The sequence below is a fragment of the Chiloscyllium punctatum genome, chromosome 8, assembly GCF_047496795.1.
Source record: "Chiloscyllium punctatum isolate Juve2018m chromosome 8, sChiPun1.3, whole genome shotgun sequence".
Taxonomy (NCBI): domain Eukaryota; kingdom Metazoa; phylum Chordata; class Chondrichthyes; order Orectolobiformes; family Hemiscylliidae; genus Chiloscyllium; species Chiloscyllium punctatum.
In genome coordinates, this window is record NC_092746.1 from 29086160 (window position 1) to 29104130 (window position 17971).

The 17971-nt window shown below is 40.8% G+C and overlaps 1 protein-coding gene across 1 annotated transcript in view; it reads right to left on the reverse strand.

Annotated features, from left to right (window-relative positions):
* gpnmb (glycoprotein (transmembrane) nmb) overlaps window positions 1-10747 on the reverse strand; it is a 44037-nt gene extending 33290 nt beyond the window's left edge. Inside the window, exon 1 of the mRNA XM_072575307.1 lies at window positions 10586-10747. Coding sequence (XP_072431408.1) covers window positions 10586-10658 — 73 coding nt within the window. The 5' untranslated portion in view covers window positions 10659-10747. The remainder of the gene's footprint in view (window positions 1-10585) is intronic.
* Window positions 10748-17971: the final 7224 nt, after the last annotated feature.

A 17971-nucleotide genomic window follows, 5' to 3' on the forward strand; every position in this document is an offset into this window, starting at 1 on the left:
TACAATCCCTCAGGAGAGAGACCTTAGTCATGGTCTTTCTTCACTGGGCTTTTGCAGCAGCTGCCCTAAGCTTCATTACATCCCCAAACATTAGCATACAACCCTGGGCCCTCGAATATTTCTTTGTTATTCTCTTATAGGGAGAGACTCATATTGTATCTGGTTCTATGAAAATCCACTTACATCAATTGTCTTCCCTTAAGCTGCCTTTCTTCACGTGGGAATCAAGTGTTATGAGCAGACAAGGGGAATCAGTTCCCCTCTCAGTCTGTTAACAACAAATACCTTCATTTCTTTTTAGCACACAGCTGTGAACTTTCAATTTTAACTCATTTAACTAGACCAAATTTAAGGTGCCAATTCCAAGGTTTTCTTGATTAAAAAAAAAATAACCTACAGCCCTGAAATAATAATAAAACACGACATCAAACTCTCATAAACCTAGCTAACAAGTTTACATGAGGAGAGGCAGCAAGTGTCTAGTTTAAACAAAAAGATAATAACAAGTATGCTTTAACAGTTCTTCGAGTGAAAGCTGAGTGTGTGACTCATTTGCTGTGTTCTTGTTTCTCACTAGTGGTGAAATTGTGCAATTCAGTTCTTGGTGAATGGGTGCCTTTAACATGCCATTTATTTTGAGGGGTGTTTAGGCAAAGTGAGAGTGAGCGAGAGATGGTGAGGGAGAGCAAGCCTTCCTGTTCTGTTGTTATGAATCAATTTTCTTCTCTCTTTGCTCTGCCAGCAAACAACTGAGAAATGATTCATTTTGATATTCCCAGAGTCTGGCTCTGTTGTCTTTCCAAGCTGAATAATCCAAAGGGAGAAATGAGGATTGCAGATGCTGAAGATCAAAGTTGAGAGTGTGTTGCTGGAAAAGCACAGCAGATCAGGCAGCGTCCAGGGAGCAGGAGAATCAACATTTCGGGCATAAGCCCTTCATCAACTTCCTGATTTTTGAGAGAAGTAGGGAATTTTCAACCCACCCTCTTGAGAGAAAGGGCAGCCTGGACAATGTATCTGCATATGTGTGTTGTTCCAACTGTCTGTATTTTACATCGTATAAGTGTGTTGAGAGGAGTAGGGCCCATCTCTGAAGCCAAAAATGTGGTGCTGGAAAAGCACAGCAGGTCGGGCAGCATCTGAGGAGCAGGAGGATCAAAGTTTCAGGCAAAAGCCCTTCATCAGGAATGGGGCTGTGAGCCAAGGGGTACAGGAAAATGGGAGGGGGGGGGGAGGGGGGGTGGTGCTGGGCGGGGGGGGAAAAGGTAGCTGAGAGTGCAATAGGTAGATGGAGGTGGGGGTGATAGTGATAGATCAGAGAGGAGGATGGAGTGGATAGGGTGGGAAGGAAGATGGACAGGTAGGACAAGTCATGAGGACAGTGCAGAGTTGGAAGGTTGGAACTTGGATAAGGTGGGGGGAGGTGAAATGAGGAAACTGGACCTCTGAAGCCATCTCATCACCTTTGAGGGAATCCCAGTGTCTGGGCTGAAGATGGGCATGAAAGGGTGAAGATCTGTAAGCAGAACAAAGTGGTGTCCAATAAGTAGTGGCAAAATTTTCTGACATTGAGAATGATACCGAGGGCCTCCTTCTCCAATTGGGCATACCCCATTTCTGCATGACTGAGAGAGCATGAAGTTAAACTAATTGGACTCTTCTCTCCATTGGGTAGAAAGTATGTGACAGCACAGGACCAACACCATAACATAAGGCATCACACGCCAATTGCACGGGCAACCTACCTTGAAGTGAACCAAAACATCTGACCTCTGGAAAAAATGTTTGACACTAAGATACTCTTGTTTACAGTCTGGGTTCCATAGAAGATTGTGTAATGGCTGTCAAGAGGGCCACTAAATTTGGAATGAATATTCCATAGTAATTCACGCGACTCAGAGAAGACCATAATTGGAATACATTAATGAGCTGAGGGACCTCCACGATTGCCTCTATTTTCTTTGGCACCTTGTCAATGATGTGCCTTAAGTATTCATTCAATTTCCGGAGGAAGTAACACTTTTTCTTTTAAACTCATAACCCATGCGTTTGCAGCCATTTGAGGGTCTCCTCCAGATTCCTCGAGTGCTCTTCTTCTGTGGAACTGGTGATCAAGATATCATTAAGGTAGCATTGTACCCCTTTAGGATTCCAAAGCCCTATATAGTGACACAAGCCCCAATGAGTCACTACAGTCAGCAGGTGTTGGATTCAGCAATGACTCCAATCTTCAGCAAAGTCTCCAAAACATCCTCCTTTGTGAATTTTTGCCACCCTTCCTGGCCACTGAGCAGATCTTCGATCAAAGGCAACAGTAGTTATCTGCACATGGCGCTGGTTTAAAAGTAAGTTTCAAATCACCACAAATTCGGATTGATCTGTATTTTACGATTTCTCATAGACTTGTTTAGAATTAACCAATTTGATCATAGCACCCCAGTTCAATTTCCATTTCTGCGGTTACAAACGCACAAATAACGTTGAGTGGAGGGGTATCTCAGTGGCTGGTACCAATACCATTACATACCCTTCGAAGGGTATACCCCCTGCTCTGTATCCTGAGGGAAATGTTAGAATGCCTCAGTGGCAGATGTCACAGCATCTCGGTTGCAAATTGTTTCAGGGATAAATTAAACTGTTGCCTTGGTGTTCATCTCCATCTGATGGGGTTGCCCATCCAATGTAGACAAAACCCAACATCTATGCATTTCACCCTGGACTGCCGAGACAGTCAATTTAAATTCTTTGTTGGACAGCGTCCACATCTTCCTTGTGCTTTCAGCATTGACCTTCTTTCTTGGGTTGAGCTGTTTTTTTTTCTTCGGCAGGGATTTCTCCAGACTGCTCTGCTTTCATTAGGAGGCAATTGCAATGTGGTCTACTTCTTAACAGTTCTTGCATTGGGCCTCCCTGCAACAGCAGTCAGTCTCAGAGTGTTCCCATCTGCCAAACTTGTGCCACTTCTGCTGTTGCAAAGGTTTCTTTTGTCTGGCTGGGCTCTAGCTTTGGTGGCTTACTCCATGTACACTGCAATGTCCAATGCAGTTTTAAGATTTGGATTTATCTCAGTCTTCATTGGATAGTGTCATTTCATAAAAGACAGACTAAACTGTGACCTAAGGCTTCATCTAAAAGATTCCAAAGCTCACTGCAAGGATCATGATAAATTGGGCTTTCACAGTATCCTTCCCAAATAATAGTCCAAACAGATGTGCAAGTAATAGAAGCTACCGAAACTGATCCCTTGAATTTTATTCTACATTTTGCATACATTGCATTTGTTGATGCAAAATTTACTGTTTCATTTTATATGAATTCCACTTAATTTCATATCTGACCATATCTTGAATGGATGGTTTGAAATCTTCAGCTGAATACATGTTCAGCAATCTCATCTATGTATTAGAATCTCTCTCTGATTCAACAATATAGAGAAAGGTTTCAGGAATGAGGCTGGAAATTAACATTGTATAATGTCAAATGTTGAGATCATTATCACAAGGATAAATCAACCCTGATCTCTTCATCTAACTCCCACAACTAAGCAACATGATGTTTAACTCACCTCTACTTTCTACAACTCACTACTTTATTAATCTCACTTGGAAACTGCAACATCGAATATCGACATTGAAAGAAAATTATTAATGTGTACAAAAGGGGATCAGAGATATGGGTATTCCCTAAAAGGAATAAGATATTTTATAAATGAACTTATAAACATGACTGAGTTAAAGATTATCAGATAAAGTCCAACTATGCAAAAGAAAATGCATTAATCATATTCATGTGATTGTCAGATGACTGAGCATCCACAGGATATTAGCAGTGAAATGTTGGCACAGTAACGTGACCAAATGCAAAAGTTTAGCAACGTTTAGAACAGCAGATGTAGTTATGAAGTGCGCGTTATTTTTATAAGTTATGAATTAAATAAAAATCATCAAAAGTTATGGTCTAACTCGGTCCTGAAGTTCTAGTATTTAATTTAATCTTTCTGCCACACCAAGCAGTGATGAAAGAAGTTCTTCAGCAAATTGACATAAAAATGTATATTGCCATAGCAACCTACTCTCCTTCAGAGGTGGGAGGAACCAGTACAGTTCCTTATTAGGTGGTAGATCAGATTTGCACCAAAAACATGCAGTTCAATCCCTGTTCCAGCTGATTTAGGGCATGTCTCCTTGCCCTGCTTGTGGTGGAGGCCGTAGTGCTGTGGGTCAGGCCAACCCTCAGGAAAAGTACTCAAGAAGTGAATATCACAGAGGATAATCAGAGAAGAGTTCTGTTCATTTACACTCAAAACTCTCAAACACAGTATGACTAATTAGCTTTGGACTCAAACTTGCCTTTAACTGTTTGCCTAAAATTTTTGAAAATTGTATTGTACTGAAAAAGAAACAACAATAAAATTAGGCATAGCACTAGCAAGTTACACTGTTCTGATGCAAAACAAATCAAGTCAATGATTTTTCCTGTATCTCCTCTGCTAAGCTTTAGCATCAGCACCAGAAGTTAAGAAGCTAGTGCAATCTCTGATAGTGAAGAACTATTGGAGGGTTTCAGATGGGCAGAAAGTGAACAAAAAGGACAAACAGTAGTGTACAAAATCCCATGCAAGGACTGCAGAAAACACTACATTGGACAAACAGGAAGACAGTTAACGATCCGTATACACGAACACCAACTAGCCACGAAACGACACGACCAGCTATCCTTAGTAGCCACACACACAGATGACAAGCAACATGAATTCGACTGGGACAACACTACCATTATAGGGCAAGCCAAACAGAGAACAGCCAGGGAATTCCTAGAGGCATGGCACTCATCCACAGACTCTATCAACAAACACATCGACCTGGACCCAATATACCGGCCACTACAGTGGACAGCTCGAACTGACAACCGGAAGCGGCAGAGACAGGCCACTATAAATGCCGGAGGAAACAGCACAGAAGCGCTTCACAGGAGGCTCCCAAGCACTGACGATGTCACCTAGACAGGGGACGAAACGTTTGCAAGACAAATTCCCAGCTCGGCGAACAGAACCACAACAATGAACAAACAGGGTTTATTGCATCACCTCAAATTATGATAAACTACAGGAAAACAGGCAATGATGCCAACATTCTAGATGCATCAGCCCTTTTAAACCTGCAAAAATGCTTCTGTTACTGAGCTGACTGAGTTAGAAACAACCGTGCTAAACATAAATAAGGGCAATTACAAGGAATGAGGGCAGACTTGACTGGAATGGGTCTGGGAAAGGAGTTTAACAGAAATGATGATTGAGGATCAATGACAGAGATTAAAGAAAATAGTTCATGATTCATAGCAAATAATCCCCCAGTGAGGAAGAAGGATTCTAGGAAGTGGATAACCAATCATGGTTAACCAAGAATGGTATGAAGTTGAGAGAGAGAGAAAAAAAAAATACAGCATAGCAAAGAATAATGGTAAACTAGAGGATTAGGAAAGTTTTAAAATCCAACAAAAGATAACCAAAAAAAAAAGGGAGAAAATTTATAATAAGATTAAACTAACAAGTAACACAGAATCAGACACAAAGATATTCCTTAAATATTTCAAGAAAAGAGAGATGTCAAAGTTAACATAAGCCCCTTACAGAATGAGGCTCAGGAAATAATAATGGGGTACCAGAAAATGTCACAGGCATTTAATAAATACTTTGCTTCAGTCTTCATGGTAAAGGATACTAATAGCATCCAAAAATACAAAATAATCAAGGGCAAAAAATAGACTAGGGAAATGAATACATCAACTTCCATGAAAGAAAAGGTACCAGGGAAAATAATGGGCTAAAGGCAGTTAGATCCCTTGTATCTGATTGGCTGCATATAAAAATAGTAAGGAAGTGGTTACTCAGAAAGTGGACATATTGGCAGTAATGTTTCAAGAACCCTGGAAAAGTCCTTGAGGATTGGATGTAACACCTTTCTTCAGAAAGGGAGGGAAATAAAAGAAAGACACAGGTAACTACGACCCAGTTCACTTAACATCTGTCACTGGGAAAATATTTTTAGACTAACATTTTCCCAATCAACATGTTCAGATATGCTGTGACACAGCTCCAGAGCAAATGGGACTTGAGTCCAGACCTCCTGGTCCAGAGGTAAGGACACTACCACTGCACCACAAGAGCTCTAAATATTTGCAGGTGATGTTACAGTCTGTATTAAAGGATGTAATAGCAGTACATTTAGAAATAGATGACATGATCAAGGAGAGTCAACATCGATTAATGAAGGGAAAATAATGCCTGACAAATGTATTAATGTTTTTGATAAGATAATAAATACATAAATAAATAAATAGACTAAAATAGATGCAATATATATGACTTCCAAAACACATTTGATAAGATACCTCAAAAGACTACTTAATATGATAACAGCCCATATTGTTGGGGCAGTATATTAGCATAGGTAGAAGACTGGCTAACTAAAAGAAGACAAAGTTTGGATAAAGGGGGCTTTTTCAGGAAAGCAACCTATAACTCATGGAGTGGCACAGGGATTGTATATATTTAATGACACAGAGGAAGAAAATGAATGTCTTGTTCCCAAGTTTGTGAATGACAAAATTAGGTAGAAGGTAAGTGGTGAGTATGACACAGTCCCCAGAGAGATATAGGCAGAGTACGTGAGTGTCCAAAAACTTTGCAGATGGAAAAATACATGGAAGAATGTGAGATTATGCACTTTGGCAGAAGAGCTGAATATTATTTAAATGGAGAGACTGCAGGGGCTGCAACAAAGAGGCAGCACTTATGCAAGAATCACAAAAAAAAACTAACATTCAAAATCAGCAGGTAATGGGAAGACAATTGGACTTTTGGCCTTTATTTCAAACAGGAGTGGAGTATAAAAATAGGGAAATCTTGCTAAAACTATACAAGGTATTAGTCAGGTAGGAGAAAGTGAGGACTACAAATGCTGGAGATCAGAGTTGAAGAGTGTGGTGCTGGAAAAGCACAGCTGGTCAGGCAGCATCTGAGGAGCAGGAGAGTCGACGTTTCAGACATAACCTTTTCATCAGGAATTCCTGGTAAGGAATTAATCAGACCACACCCAGAATACTGTAACCATATAGAGTTGTGGGTCAGGGTGGTGACACAATCCTTTTGAGTTGAAGATCTGGCCAACGATTGGTGATTAACAAGAGAAGGACAGACCAATGTTTCAGATAGCCTAAAAGACCACAGGCCATCTTATTCTCACCTGCTTTGAGACTGAATAAGCTGTGTACAGTCTTAATTTGATTGTTTTCATATCCAAGTTGCTCAGGACTTCCCTGACAGGAAGCCCCCTGATTAGTGCAAAGTATGTGTCTAACGTGCTGGTTTGCCATTCTTCACTTTTGTCTTACAGATTAAATATTAAGTTATTCATGTTTATGTTCAAACTATATTTTCAGCTGAACCAAAGTTACAGTAGCTACACATAATCTGCCCTACATCATCACGAGGGATTAAAAAGCAACATTCCTGCTGCATGGCACTCAAGTTGCATAGTTCTGTAAGGATCCATGACAATGTGACATGTGAGTCATCTATGGTTCTGTTCCAAATGAGAGTCATCAGGTTGACACGAATCTTAAGAAAACTTCATTTTGTTCCTTAATTCATCTCTATTCATTCTAATGTTTTAGAATGCACAAAGACTGTAACTTTGTCGTAATATACTCGATCATCCTTTACATAATTTAGTCTGTGAAAGGCAGTGTTTTGTGCAGTTATCTCAGCAGATCTATGTGCTATGAGGGACAGTAAATATGTGAATTGCCCACTGAACATCAAACATTCTTGAATGCCATTGCACCCCTTGAAAAGCTTCTACATATGAACTATGTGGAATCATCACTGATTTCATACTCCTACACATTAGGTGGATATATATGCTGAAGAATACGTGCCAGGCCAACACCTGGCATATTCCCTGGACTTTACCTTTAGCCCTGATGCATTCCATATTATGGTGCAATGCTATAACTGAAGTTCTCAAAATGAAGGTTCAGGGATTCTTGACATACGAGGCAATCTTCAGTCAAAGATTTGTTACTTGAGAGAGATGAGCAATTGCAACATCTCACATCTTCAAGTTGTATGAAGATTTCGCTCATCTCTCACTTGGGTGTGATATAAAAAGATCTTGTAGTAAAAATAATACTACAGCAAACATTGTGACAGGACAAGCGAGGCCTACTCAACAAAATGCACATTTCAGAGCTGTTGAGAGGGAAAAGAATAGAAGAAAAAATTACATTTATATAGTGCCCCAGAAGTATCCATCGGGGCCCTTACAGGAATGAAATCATTGCCGTCATGTTGGAAGCATGGCAACCAATTTGTACATAGCAAGCACCCTCAAGCATCATGACCAAATACAAGCATGGAAAATGCTAGAGAATATTGGTCTGGCAGCAACAATGGAGAGAGAAACAGGATTCACACTTTGAGTTGGAGATTTGATGACCAGATAATCTGTTTCTTCTCTGTGCTGTTAGTTGGAGGACATATACATTGGGTTTTGTTTTTACTCCATCGTGGATGTAGGTATTGCTAGTTGCACAGCATCTACTGACCGTTCCTGGCTGCCCTTGAGAAGGTGCTGGTGAGCCGCCTTCTTTAACTGCTGAGGTCCCTGTACTGTAGGTAAACCCACTGTGCCATTGGGAGGGAATTACAGAATCTTGATCCAGCGATAGTGAAGGAATGGTGATATATTTCCAAGTCAAGATGGTAAGTGACTTGGAGAAGAACTAGCAGATAGTGGTGTAATTATGTGTCTGCTGCCCTTGTCCTTGTAGGTGGAAATGTCGTAGGTTTGGAAGGTGCTGTCTGAGGATCTTTGTTGAATGAACGATATACATGCCGCCCTCAAGAAGCTTCACCTCAGGACACTTCAGAGGAGCCTGGCCCCACCCTGCTGCCTGTGGATCCCAAAATCTGCAAGCTAAAGACGACGAGGTTGTATCTGGTAGGAAACTCTCAGCAAACAAGGCAACTCTCGGCCAGTAGGCCCCAAAGGCAGATCCCCAAGTATTCCAAGGCAATGGGGCCAAGCACAAAACAGGCTCCCCCACCTCCCCAGCTGGGAAAAGCAGGCTTTCACTAGGTACTGAGAAGATGAGGCAGAAAACAACTCACTGAGGGAGTCACATCACTGAAATTTCACTTACAGTGATTGTCATACAACAGAGAAACAGATCCTTTGGTCCAACTTGTCCTTGCTGGCTAAGTTTCCCAAACCAAACTAGTCCCAATGCTTCCATGTGGCTCATATCCCTCTAAACCTTTTTTTAAATTCATGCACCTTGTCCAAATGTCTTCTAAATGTCTTGTAATAGTACCTGCATATGCCACTTTCTCTGGCTGTTCATTCCACATACAAACCACCCTCTGTGTGAAAAGGTTGACCCTCAGGTCCCTTTTAAATCTTTCTCCTCTCCTTGTTCTATCGAAGGAATCTCGCTCTCTTCAGATTCAGTCCATTCAAACCGATCAGAATTTAACGTGATCTTTGCTCTCGCCTTTTCATCAACCCGGGGTGGCACAGTGGTTAGCACTGATTTTTTTTATTTCAAAAATATACTTTATTCATAGAATGATTTGATGGTCTGTACATTTGATCATGCCATACATATGTCCATATTTACAAACACAGATTCGACTTTATCCTTGTCATTCGCATTTACAGTCCTGTGCATTTTTCAATCTTGCACATATACATATATTTGGCTGAGGCATCAGCAGAGCCCAAAAAACGTCCGCATGGGCCCCCTGTTCTTCTTTAGGCAGGCCGATTTTACACGGTGGTCTTTCCCCACCACGCCTTGGCAGCAGCTGCCCCAAGCTTCAGCGCATCCCTCAGCACGTAGTCTTGGACCTTGGAATGTGCCAGTCTGCAACACTCAGTCGGGGTCAACTCCTTCAGCTGGAAGATCAACAGGTTTCGGACCGCCCACTGATGCCTCACAGCGCCAGGGTTCGATTCCAGCCTCAGGTGACTGCGCGGAGTTTGCACATTCTCCCAGTGTCTGGCGGGTTTCCTCCGGGTGTTCCTCCTGTATAGGTCAGGTGAATTGGCCATGCTCAATTGTCCCATAGTGTTAGGTGCATTAGTCAGGGGGAAACGGGTCTGGGTGGGTTACTCTTAGGAGGGTCGGTGTGGACTGGTTGGGTCGAAGGGCCTGTTTCCACACTGTAGGGAATCTAATCTAAATAACCAAGATCATTTCACTGCAACGAAAGCGTGGCTGCAAATCGAAAAAGCAAATCCTTCACATCACCAGTTCTACAGAAGACTCATACCGGACACAGAAAGTTAATTCTGACTCTCTGATCGCAGACGCTACCAGATCAGTTGAGTTTCTCCAGCCCTTTGTTTTTCACCTCACCTCCCCCTGTCAGGTTAATATCCCAGTTCGAAACACACTGTCTGCATTTTCTTGCAAATCTTTTCAAGGGCGAAACACGAGGGCAATGTTTCAACGAAGGACAACTATGTTAACAGAAAGCTGCCACACAGCAAGATAAAATTTCTTTTTAAAAAAAACTTACGTCTGCGAGCAACTGTTTCGAAGACTGTAATTAGGAAGACGTATCGAAATAGGACCAAAGGGCAACCTCTCATGGTGACCAAGAATTAGCAGGTCCAGTAGACTCTCAGTCGAGATACTGATGAGACTGACTGTAACATTCCTCACACAAACCCATCCTATACACCACCCTCCCCGCCCCCCAACCCGGCCAAATCCTTGACTCCGTGAGCTCGTCATGTGCCCTTGTTGATAAAAGCCACCTATTGCCTATTAAAAACTAAGAGCCACTCCCGCCCAAATCTTGTGGCTCTGAGTCACCCCCCTCCCCCCCGGTGATCGGCATCGATTACTTTATGATTTTACGAGGGGCAAAATATCTGGTGTTAGCGCAGCAAGGGCAGAAAAGTGAGACTCTGCTGCTTTGTGCAAGAACTGAGCAGCACAAACTATTCCCCAAACCCCGAGGCATTTGTAAGTGGGAGTACACAAAGGCATTATTCAGAGATTTGTTTTTAATTGTAGTTGAGAAAACGGGGGGAATGAAAGGAAACGCAATTTAACTTTTCCGGAGCTGATTTTGATCTGGAGCATTTGGCATCACAAGAAAAATAAGTTGAATGTGGCGACATACAGTTTATAAATACTCGAAGGGATGATTTATAAAACGCTTCATCAAACTCCAGGTTTGGAGAAACGGCTTGTCCGTTTGGTTCATTTTAAAATCGCATTGCGAGTGAAGTTTGGGTTTGGAACACATACATTTCAATATACAGAATGCTACAAAATACTAACTACTCAAGAGTCAAATTCCGTGTACGTTGTCATGAAAAGGCATAGTTGGAAGCACTAACTTTCGGAGCGCTGCTCCTTCATCACAACCACCTCTGAAAACTAATGCTTCCAATTAAATCTGTTGGACTATAACCTGGTGTTGTGTGATTTTTAACTTTGTACACCCCAGTCCAACACAGGCATCTCCAAATCATGAAAAGGCATGTTTGCAATAGGTGATATTTCTTTCAGGGTCTAGGAAAATTCTACCTGATGAGTCTAAAACCAAGTTCCTGATTTTCAGAAAACTGCAGAAGAAAGTTTCTGTACTTTTTAGATTAGATCACAGTGTGGAAACAGGCCCTTCGGCCCAATAAGTCCACACCGACCCGCAACCCACCCATACCCCTATATTTACCCATTACCTAACACTACAGGCAATTTAGCATGGCCAATTCACCTGACCTGCACATTTTTGGACTGTGGGAGGAAACCTGAGCACCCGAGGAAACCCACGCAGACACAGGGAGAATGTGCAAACTCCACACAGTCAGTCACCTGAGGCGGGAATTGAACCCGGTCTCAGGTGCTGTGAGGCAGCAGTGCTAACCACTGTGCCACCCAAGTACCCCTTTGTTAAAGAATGTATGGAGGGTGCATATGTCCTTTGAGCCAACATTTTCCTTTGGTTGGCATAGAATGTTGTTTACATAGGAGATTGGTACATGATAACACATGTCATGAACTCAGCGTTTAATTCTTTAATCTCTAAATTGTTGGGGAATCATTTTAAAAATCGATTATAACTTTTATCATAGCTGAATTCCATGATGTGTGCCATGTTCCCTTACATTTCAAAAGGGCTTCTAAAATGCTTCATTGGGCGCAAAGCATTCAAAAATATCTTAGGATTGTAAAAACAATATATAAATACAATGTCTGTCTTTCCTCTCTATCTCTTTCTCTCATCAATGCATGTTCTATTCCACAGTAAAAGGATAATCTTTAAGCAGAGTAGGACTTGAACTAAAAGCCAACAGCAGGATCACTGATCCAAACTGCTGTTAAGAAAACATCCATACAGATAGGTATACCAGACTGAGGCAGTGGAACACATCAAAGGAGCATCCGCAAATAATCTCTCTCTCCCTCTCACATTCTCTATCCCTTGATATCATCTGTTCCACTTCACTGACCTATCACCCTCCACCTACCATCACTGACCTCCATTGTGAGAATGACTATTATATTTCAATTTTATACAGAAATTCAAAATGTATTGGTAAGAAAAAAATTGACTGTAAATAAAACACATTGGTAATCATCCTCATGATGCAAAGGTATCAAATCCTACCCATTATTGAACAATGAACAATTAGTTGATAAAGCTTAAGCTATACTCCGATAGAGTAATATAATCTGACAGATATCAATAGTCCCTCAGCAGTGGTGCATGTTTGGAATGAGCTGCCAAAGGAAGTGATGGAGGCTGGTATGAATACAACATTTAAAATGCATCTGGATGGGCATACGAATAGGAAAGGTTTAGAGGGATATGGGCCAAATGCTGGCAAATGGGACTAGATTTATATGGGATATCTTGTCAGCATGGGCAAATTGGACCAAAGGGTCTGTTTCCATACTGTATATCTCTATAACTCCAAGACTCTATAACTGCAGAAAGTACAATCTGATACATTTTCCTGTGACCATAAAGTTAAAGTATTTTGTCACATGATTCTCATCTATACTTTCTCTTTTATGGTTTTATTATAATCTGGTATCCAAAATTGATTTTTGTCTTCTTTTAGTAAAACTACATTCATATATCAACCAAGATTTGTAAAAAGAAATTGATAAAAATATTTCAAATATGACAATATGTCAAATATGTCAAAAATATGACAAAGCCTTTCAACTTCCACAACTAAATTTTCCCATTTATTTCTGGCAGCTCTTCTCTTGGTAACTATTCTTTTGATTTAAAAAAAAAGTTATAATAGCCTTGCTATTTTCTTTAACACTATTTATGATTTTTCTTATTGTTTCCTTTCAGACCTTCTTACATTTCTCTACAAGTATCTATAATTTTCTTGCACTTTTTAAAAATCATATATTACTCTCTGATGTTTCACCTTAGTTTGAATTTCTCTTCACCTCTTTTCATTGGTGCATCCATTTATCAACTTGCAGCACAATGTGTATTTTGTGCTCTATCTGTCTCCTTTGAAAATCTAGTATCTGAATCATGTAATCACCTCTGGGAATTATTAAATACTTGCACTTTAACAATCATTGTGAGTTGAAATGAAGAAGTACATGTTTGAATATCAGCTACAGTTTCAACAAGGAAAAGTTGTATTTCTTTCAGTTTGGAAAAAAAAATTGGGACTGATCAAATAACTTTGGAATGCATGTAGCTATGCTTTACTGTATACTGTATTTTGTTTTTCTAGATTAAGGTTCATTTGATTATCTGACATTTTAAAATATGTGTAAGTAGTTGCTTGATGGAATCCTCATGAAAGAATAATCACTTTCAGCTGACCAACAATACTATTTGGGTTACTGCTTCATTAAATTAATTCTTGAAGACTGGAGGGTGCGTTAACTCTTTCAAATCCAACCCTCAGGACAACTGATTATCAACCAGTTTCATTGTTTTTACATACTTTTACTTTACAGCATTCTTTATCCTTACTTGAATTGAATCAAAGGCACAGCCAAAAAGTCTGTTCCCTGGTCTCATTGCTTGTAACCATTCATTGGGAAATATTAAGAAGCAAGGCTTTCACAAACTTTCTGAGGAAATCTAGAAAAATTGAAAAATTTGGTGCAATTTTCAGATGAATTAAAAATTGCGCGAAAACTTTAGAGGTACTCTGGGGAAAACGGGTTGAAAAACACTTCTCCACAAAAGGTCAATGTGTAGCTGTGCATGAAAATTGGCACTTAATAAACAAGTAAAATATATGCAATGGCCTATCTATAGAAAATCACTGGGCACAAAATTTAATTTTATAGTGCTGCTTGCAGTGGTGCTACCACTTCACAGTGCTTCTCCAGGGTCAGGTAGGAACAAGCAACTGCTCAGCCAGATGGTGTTTTACAATGATTACTTTTACTCATTCATGAGGTGTGACTGTCACTGACTAGACCAGCATCACTTGTCCATTCCTAATCCCTTGAGAAGATGCTGGTGAGCTGGGTTATTGAACAGCTGCACTCCAATTTCGTTTTCTGAGATTTTTAAGCAGTTGATACAAGAGAGTAGCGTGCTAGCCTATTTCAGAGGGGAGTTAAGTGTCACATTAATTGCTTTGGGTCTGCAGTCACATGTAGGCCAGATCAAGTCGGGACAGCAACTTTCCTTCTCTATGGGGCATTAATGAACCAGATAGGTTTTTATGACAATCAATTCTTGCATTGTCCAAATTTGTAATCTTGCCATCATGTCAGCCACTTTGATTGTGTGATATCAAGGTAAAGGCAATTCAGTATGTTTGGGAACATGCAGGGAGTGTACCTGAGTGTACCATAGGGAGGTTGTGGCATACTGGTATTGTCACTAGGTTAGTAATCCAGAGACCCTGGGAATCTGGGCTTGTAATCCTACCACAGCAGATACTGGAATATGAATTCAATAAAAATTTTGAATTAAAAGTCAAATGATTACCATGCGTAGAGTAGGCAATAAATGCTGGCCCAATCACCTGCACTCATAGCTTATGAATGAATTTTTAAAAATTGTAAAACACCATGCTGACTGAGCAGGTAGCTGCATGCTCCTACCAATACCTGTGTTGTCCGATCTTGAGTCAGGAGGTTTGAAATAGCAGGGATGATCCAGCATTAGTGTTGTTTAATGGGCAAAGCATTCTGATGTTTTTTGATTTGGAAAGTATCCAAAATAACCTGGAGTGTGTTGAAAGCATGTTACTGCATTTGACAGGCAAAGGCTTAAACATGTATAGGGGCTGCAACTGCATGGCCTCTGATTCTGTCTGCAGTTTGACAACCAAATAGAACCAAGGTTGTGGAGAGGGAAGCATCCATGCCATGCCATCTTCCAAGCTGGATTTGAAATATATTCTCTTTGGCAAATGCAGAAAGCTATGTTAACTAGGCCAATTTATGCATTTTAAATCTGCTGCAGTGCTTCCCAAACCTTTTTCTGCTCTAACTCCATTTCACACTTGATAGGATTGCAGGATTAACATTTAGGGAGTGGTCAAGGTGAAGAATTGTCAAGCAGGATGGGTATTCAAGCAACAGGGCAACAAACCTACTGTTCTGCATGCTTTGTTACTGTCAGAGCTCATTCAGTTAAAGCACATTCACAGGCAAAGATCTGTCCATATTTAAAGGGGCCTTGCAGCCAAATCCGAGTCTGTCAAGCCTGAGTCTGTGCACTTTAGCTGCTTGGTAGGTCATGACCCTAGTGGTGTCATGACCCACAGCTTGGGAGCCCTCAGCAATTTTACATGCCTATTCAACACTGACCTACATATTGTGATTTTGCGTGGGCTGACACACATTATTCTTGTCCCCAGGAGGTTGCAGCTCATTTATATCCAGTAACTCGCGATCTAAAGATCCCAAATTTATGTTACTCACTAAAGTAAATGCAGTGCAAGCCTGACCCCAACAAAACCCCAGACCTACCTGGCTATTGGGGTCCATGACTTCACTAGGGTCTGATAGTGCCATGGGGATGTGTGAACTGTCAGCAATTTGAGTCTCACCTTAAGCCAATTAACAATCCAAACAACCATGAGATTTCTGGGTACAAGGCTCAGGGCCATTGCATTCATGAGAAATTCAGGCCAAAGACTTAGCATTTTCTCCAACCCACATCTTGATTTTCTAATCTGATCAAAATTGCTGTGGGAGATATAATGACTGGGATCCAGGGAAGTGATTTTAAAAAGTTTCAGAGTGCTATGGAAGGTAGTGGTTCTGAAAGAGTTAATACTGAAGTTGTGTAAAACTCCACCCAATCAGATAATGCCACACAGTGTCTGTGTGGATAACCAGAGAGTTTTGCATGATATCCCTGTGGGGTCAGAAATGTCACCCCTTGATAGTTTTACGTTTTTATGCCTTTGCCTATCTCGTTAATGTAACTTATTGAAAGTATTGCTTTTATGCAACAAACTACATCTTGTCATTTAGGAGAAGTGCCTCTTGTTAATATTCGCCAGTGGAGTGTGATTGTTAAGCAACTTTGCAGATGGAATGCAGCATAGCTATATCTGGTCAAAGCTTTTTTCCTGTTTGCATTTGTGCATTCACAGTTAGATACACCAATGCAAATCTGGTGTTCTTCTCCGACGACTGCATTCTACTTTCAAGCTGTCACCTACAGGAAGAGGTATGGACAGGGGACATGAAAACTGAACATAAGTTTCCTTACAATAGTAAACATTGAGGAACTCAAAAGGAATTTCAAAGCTTCGAAAATTGTAAAGCCTGTCAGGGTACAGTGGGGTCAATCGGCTGGACATCAAGAGGTTCTTCCTCCTCAAAGGTGTTCAGAAGATCAGAGAGGAACAGCAGGAAATGGGCCAAGTCCAGAAAAGCATGTCAAATCAGCTCTATTTGTATTTGATTAGGTTTGATCGCAAAGGAGACTGTCAAGGAGTGAAAAGAGAGAAAGACTTGCTCTTTGCCTTGGAGACCTCTAAGACCATCTACTAGTTTAGTGTCTGCTCCATGGACCAAGATGAGACATACTCAGGGACCTGGCCAGACTCCCTCAAAACATCTCAAGAAGGCAGCCCAGAACTTAGCTTTTCTAGTTGTTTTAGGCAGGTGCAAGGTGGATATTCCAGGAGTGATGCAGCTGGTCAAACCACTCAGTTTTAAACAAAACAGAATTTATTTACAGACTACTGACTGAAACATAAGCAAAAGAAAACAGAATATAGAATAACGTAACCCATCTGAAAATCCAAGCAACTCTATTGCAACTTAATGATGCTGTCCCAATTTGCTGTAACACTCCATAAACACACCCCCACCTTGGCAAATTCAAACACAGGTTCTTACAGGAGAGGTGTCAGAGAAAGAGTCAGCCAGAAACCCTCTGTTGAATCAGAGAACCTTCCTTTGACCAGCAGTTTCAAACTAAAACTAAACCAAACTAGAAAAATCCCTGAACTGGAAGAACTGGCCATTCCCTTTTCATTGTACAAATATTTTTGTTAAAAAACCAAGCCAAAAATCCCTTTCCCATGATTATCCTGGGCAGTATCTGTTCGCCACAATCAAAGTGGCCTAATCCCAGAAAAAAATTGGAACCTCTGCCATTCATAATTCCTTTTTAAAAAAACCAAGAACAACATAACCTTGCCAAAGAGACAGTGTCACCACACCTGGTAGACAGAGAGAGCTTTGTGATCAGTAGTCTGGAGGAAGAAGATTGCTCAGTAAAGTAATTACAGTCAGAAATTTTTGGATCAGAAAATCCTTTAAGTTGGATTGTGTGAAGGTGAAGCCCACAGACAGCACGGCAGTCCAGTCATTCCTGTCCTCTGTCACTGAGGTCTTAGACAACAGTAAATGAGAGAGCCTGGATGTACCACTAACTCTGGATGAGCTGACTATGACCCTTGTGTTCTTTGAGAGTAAA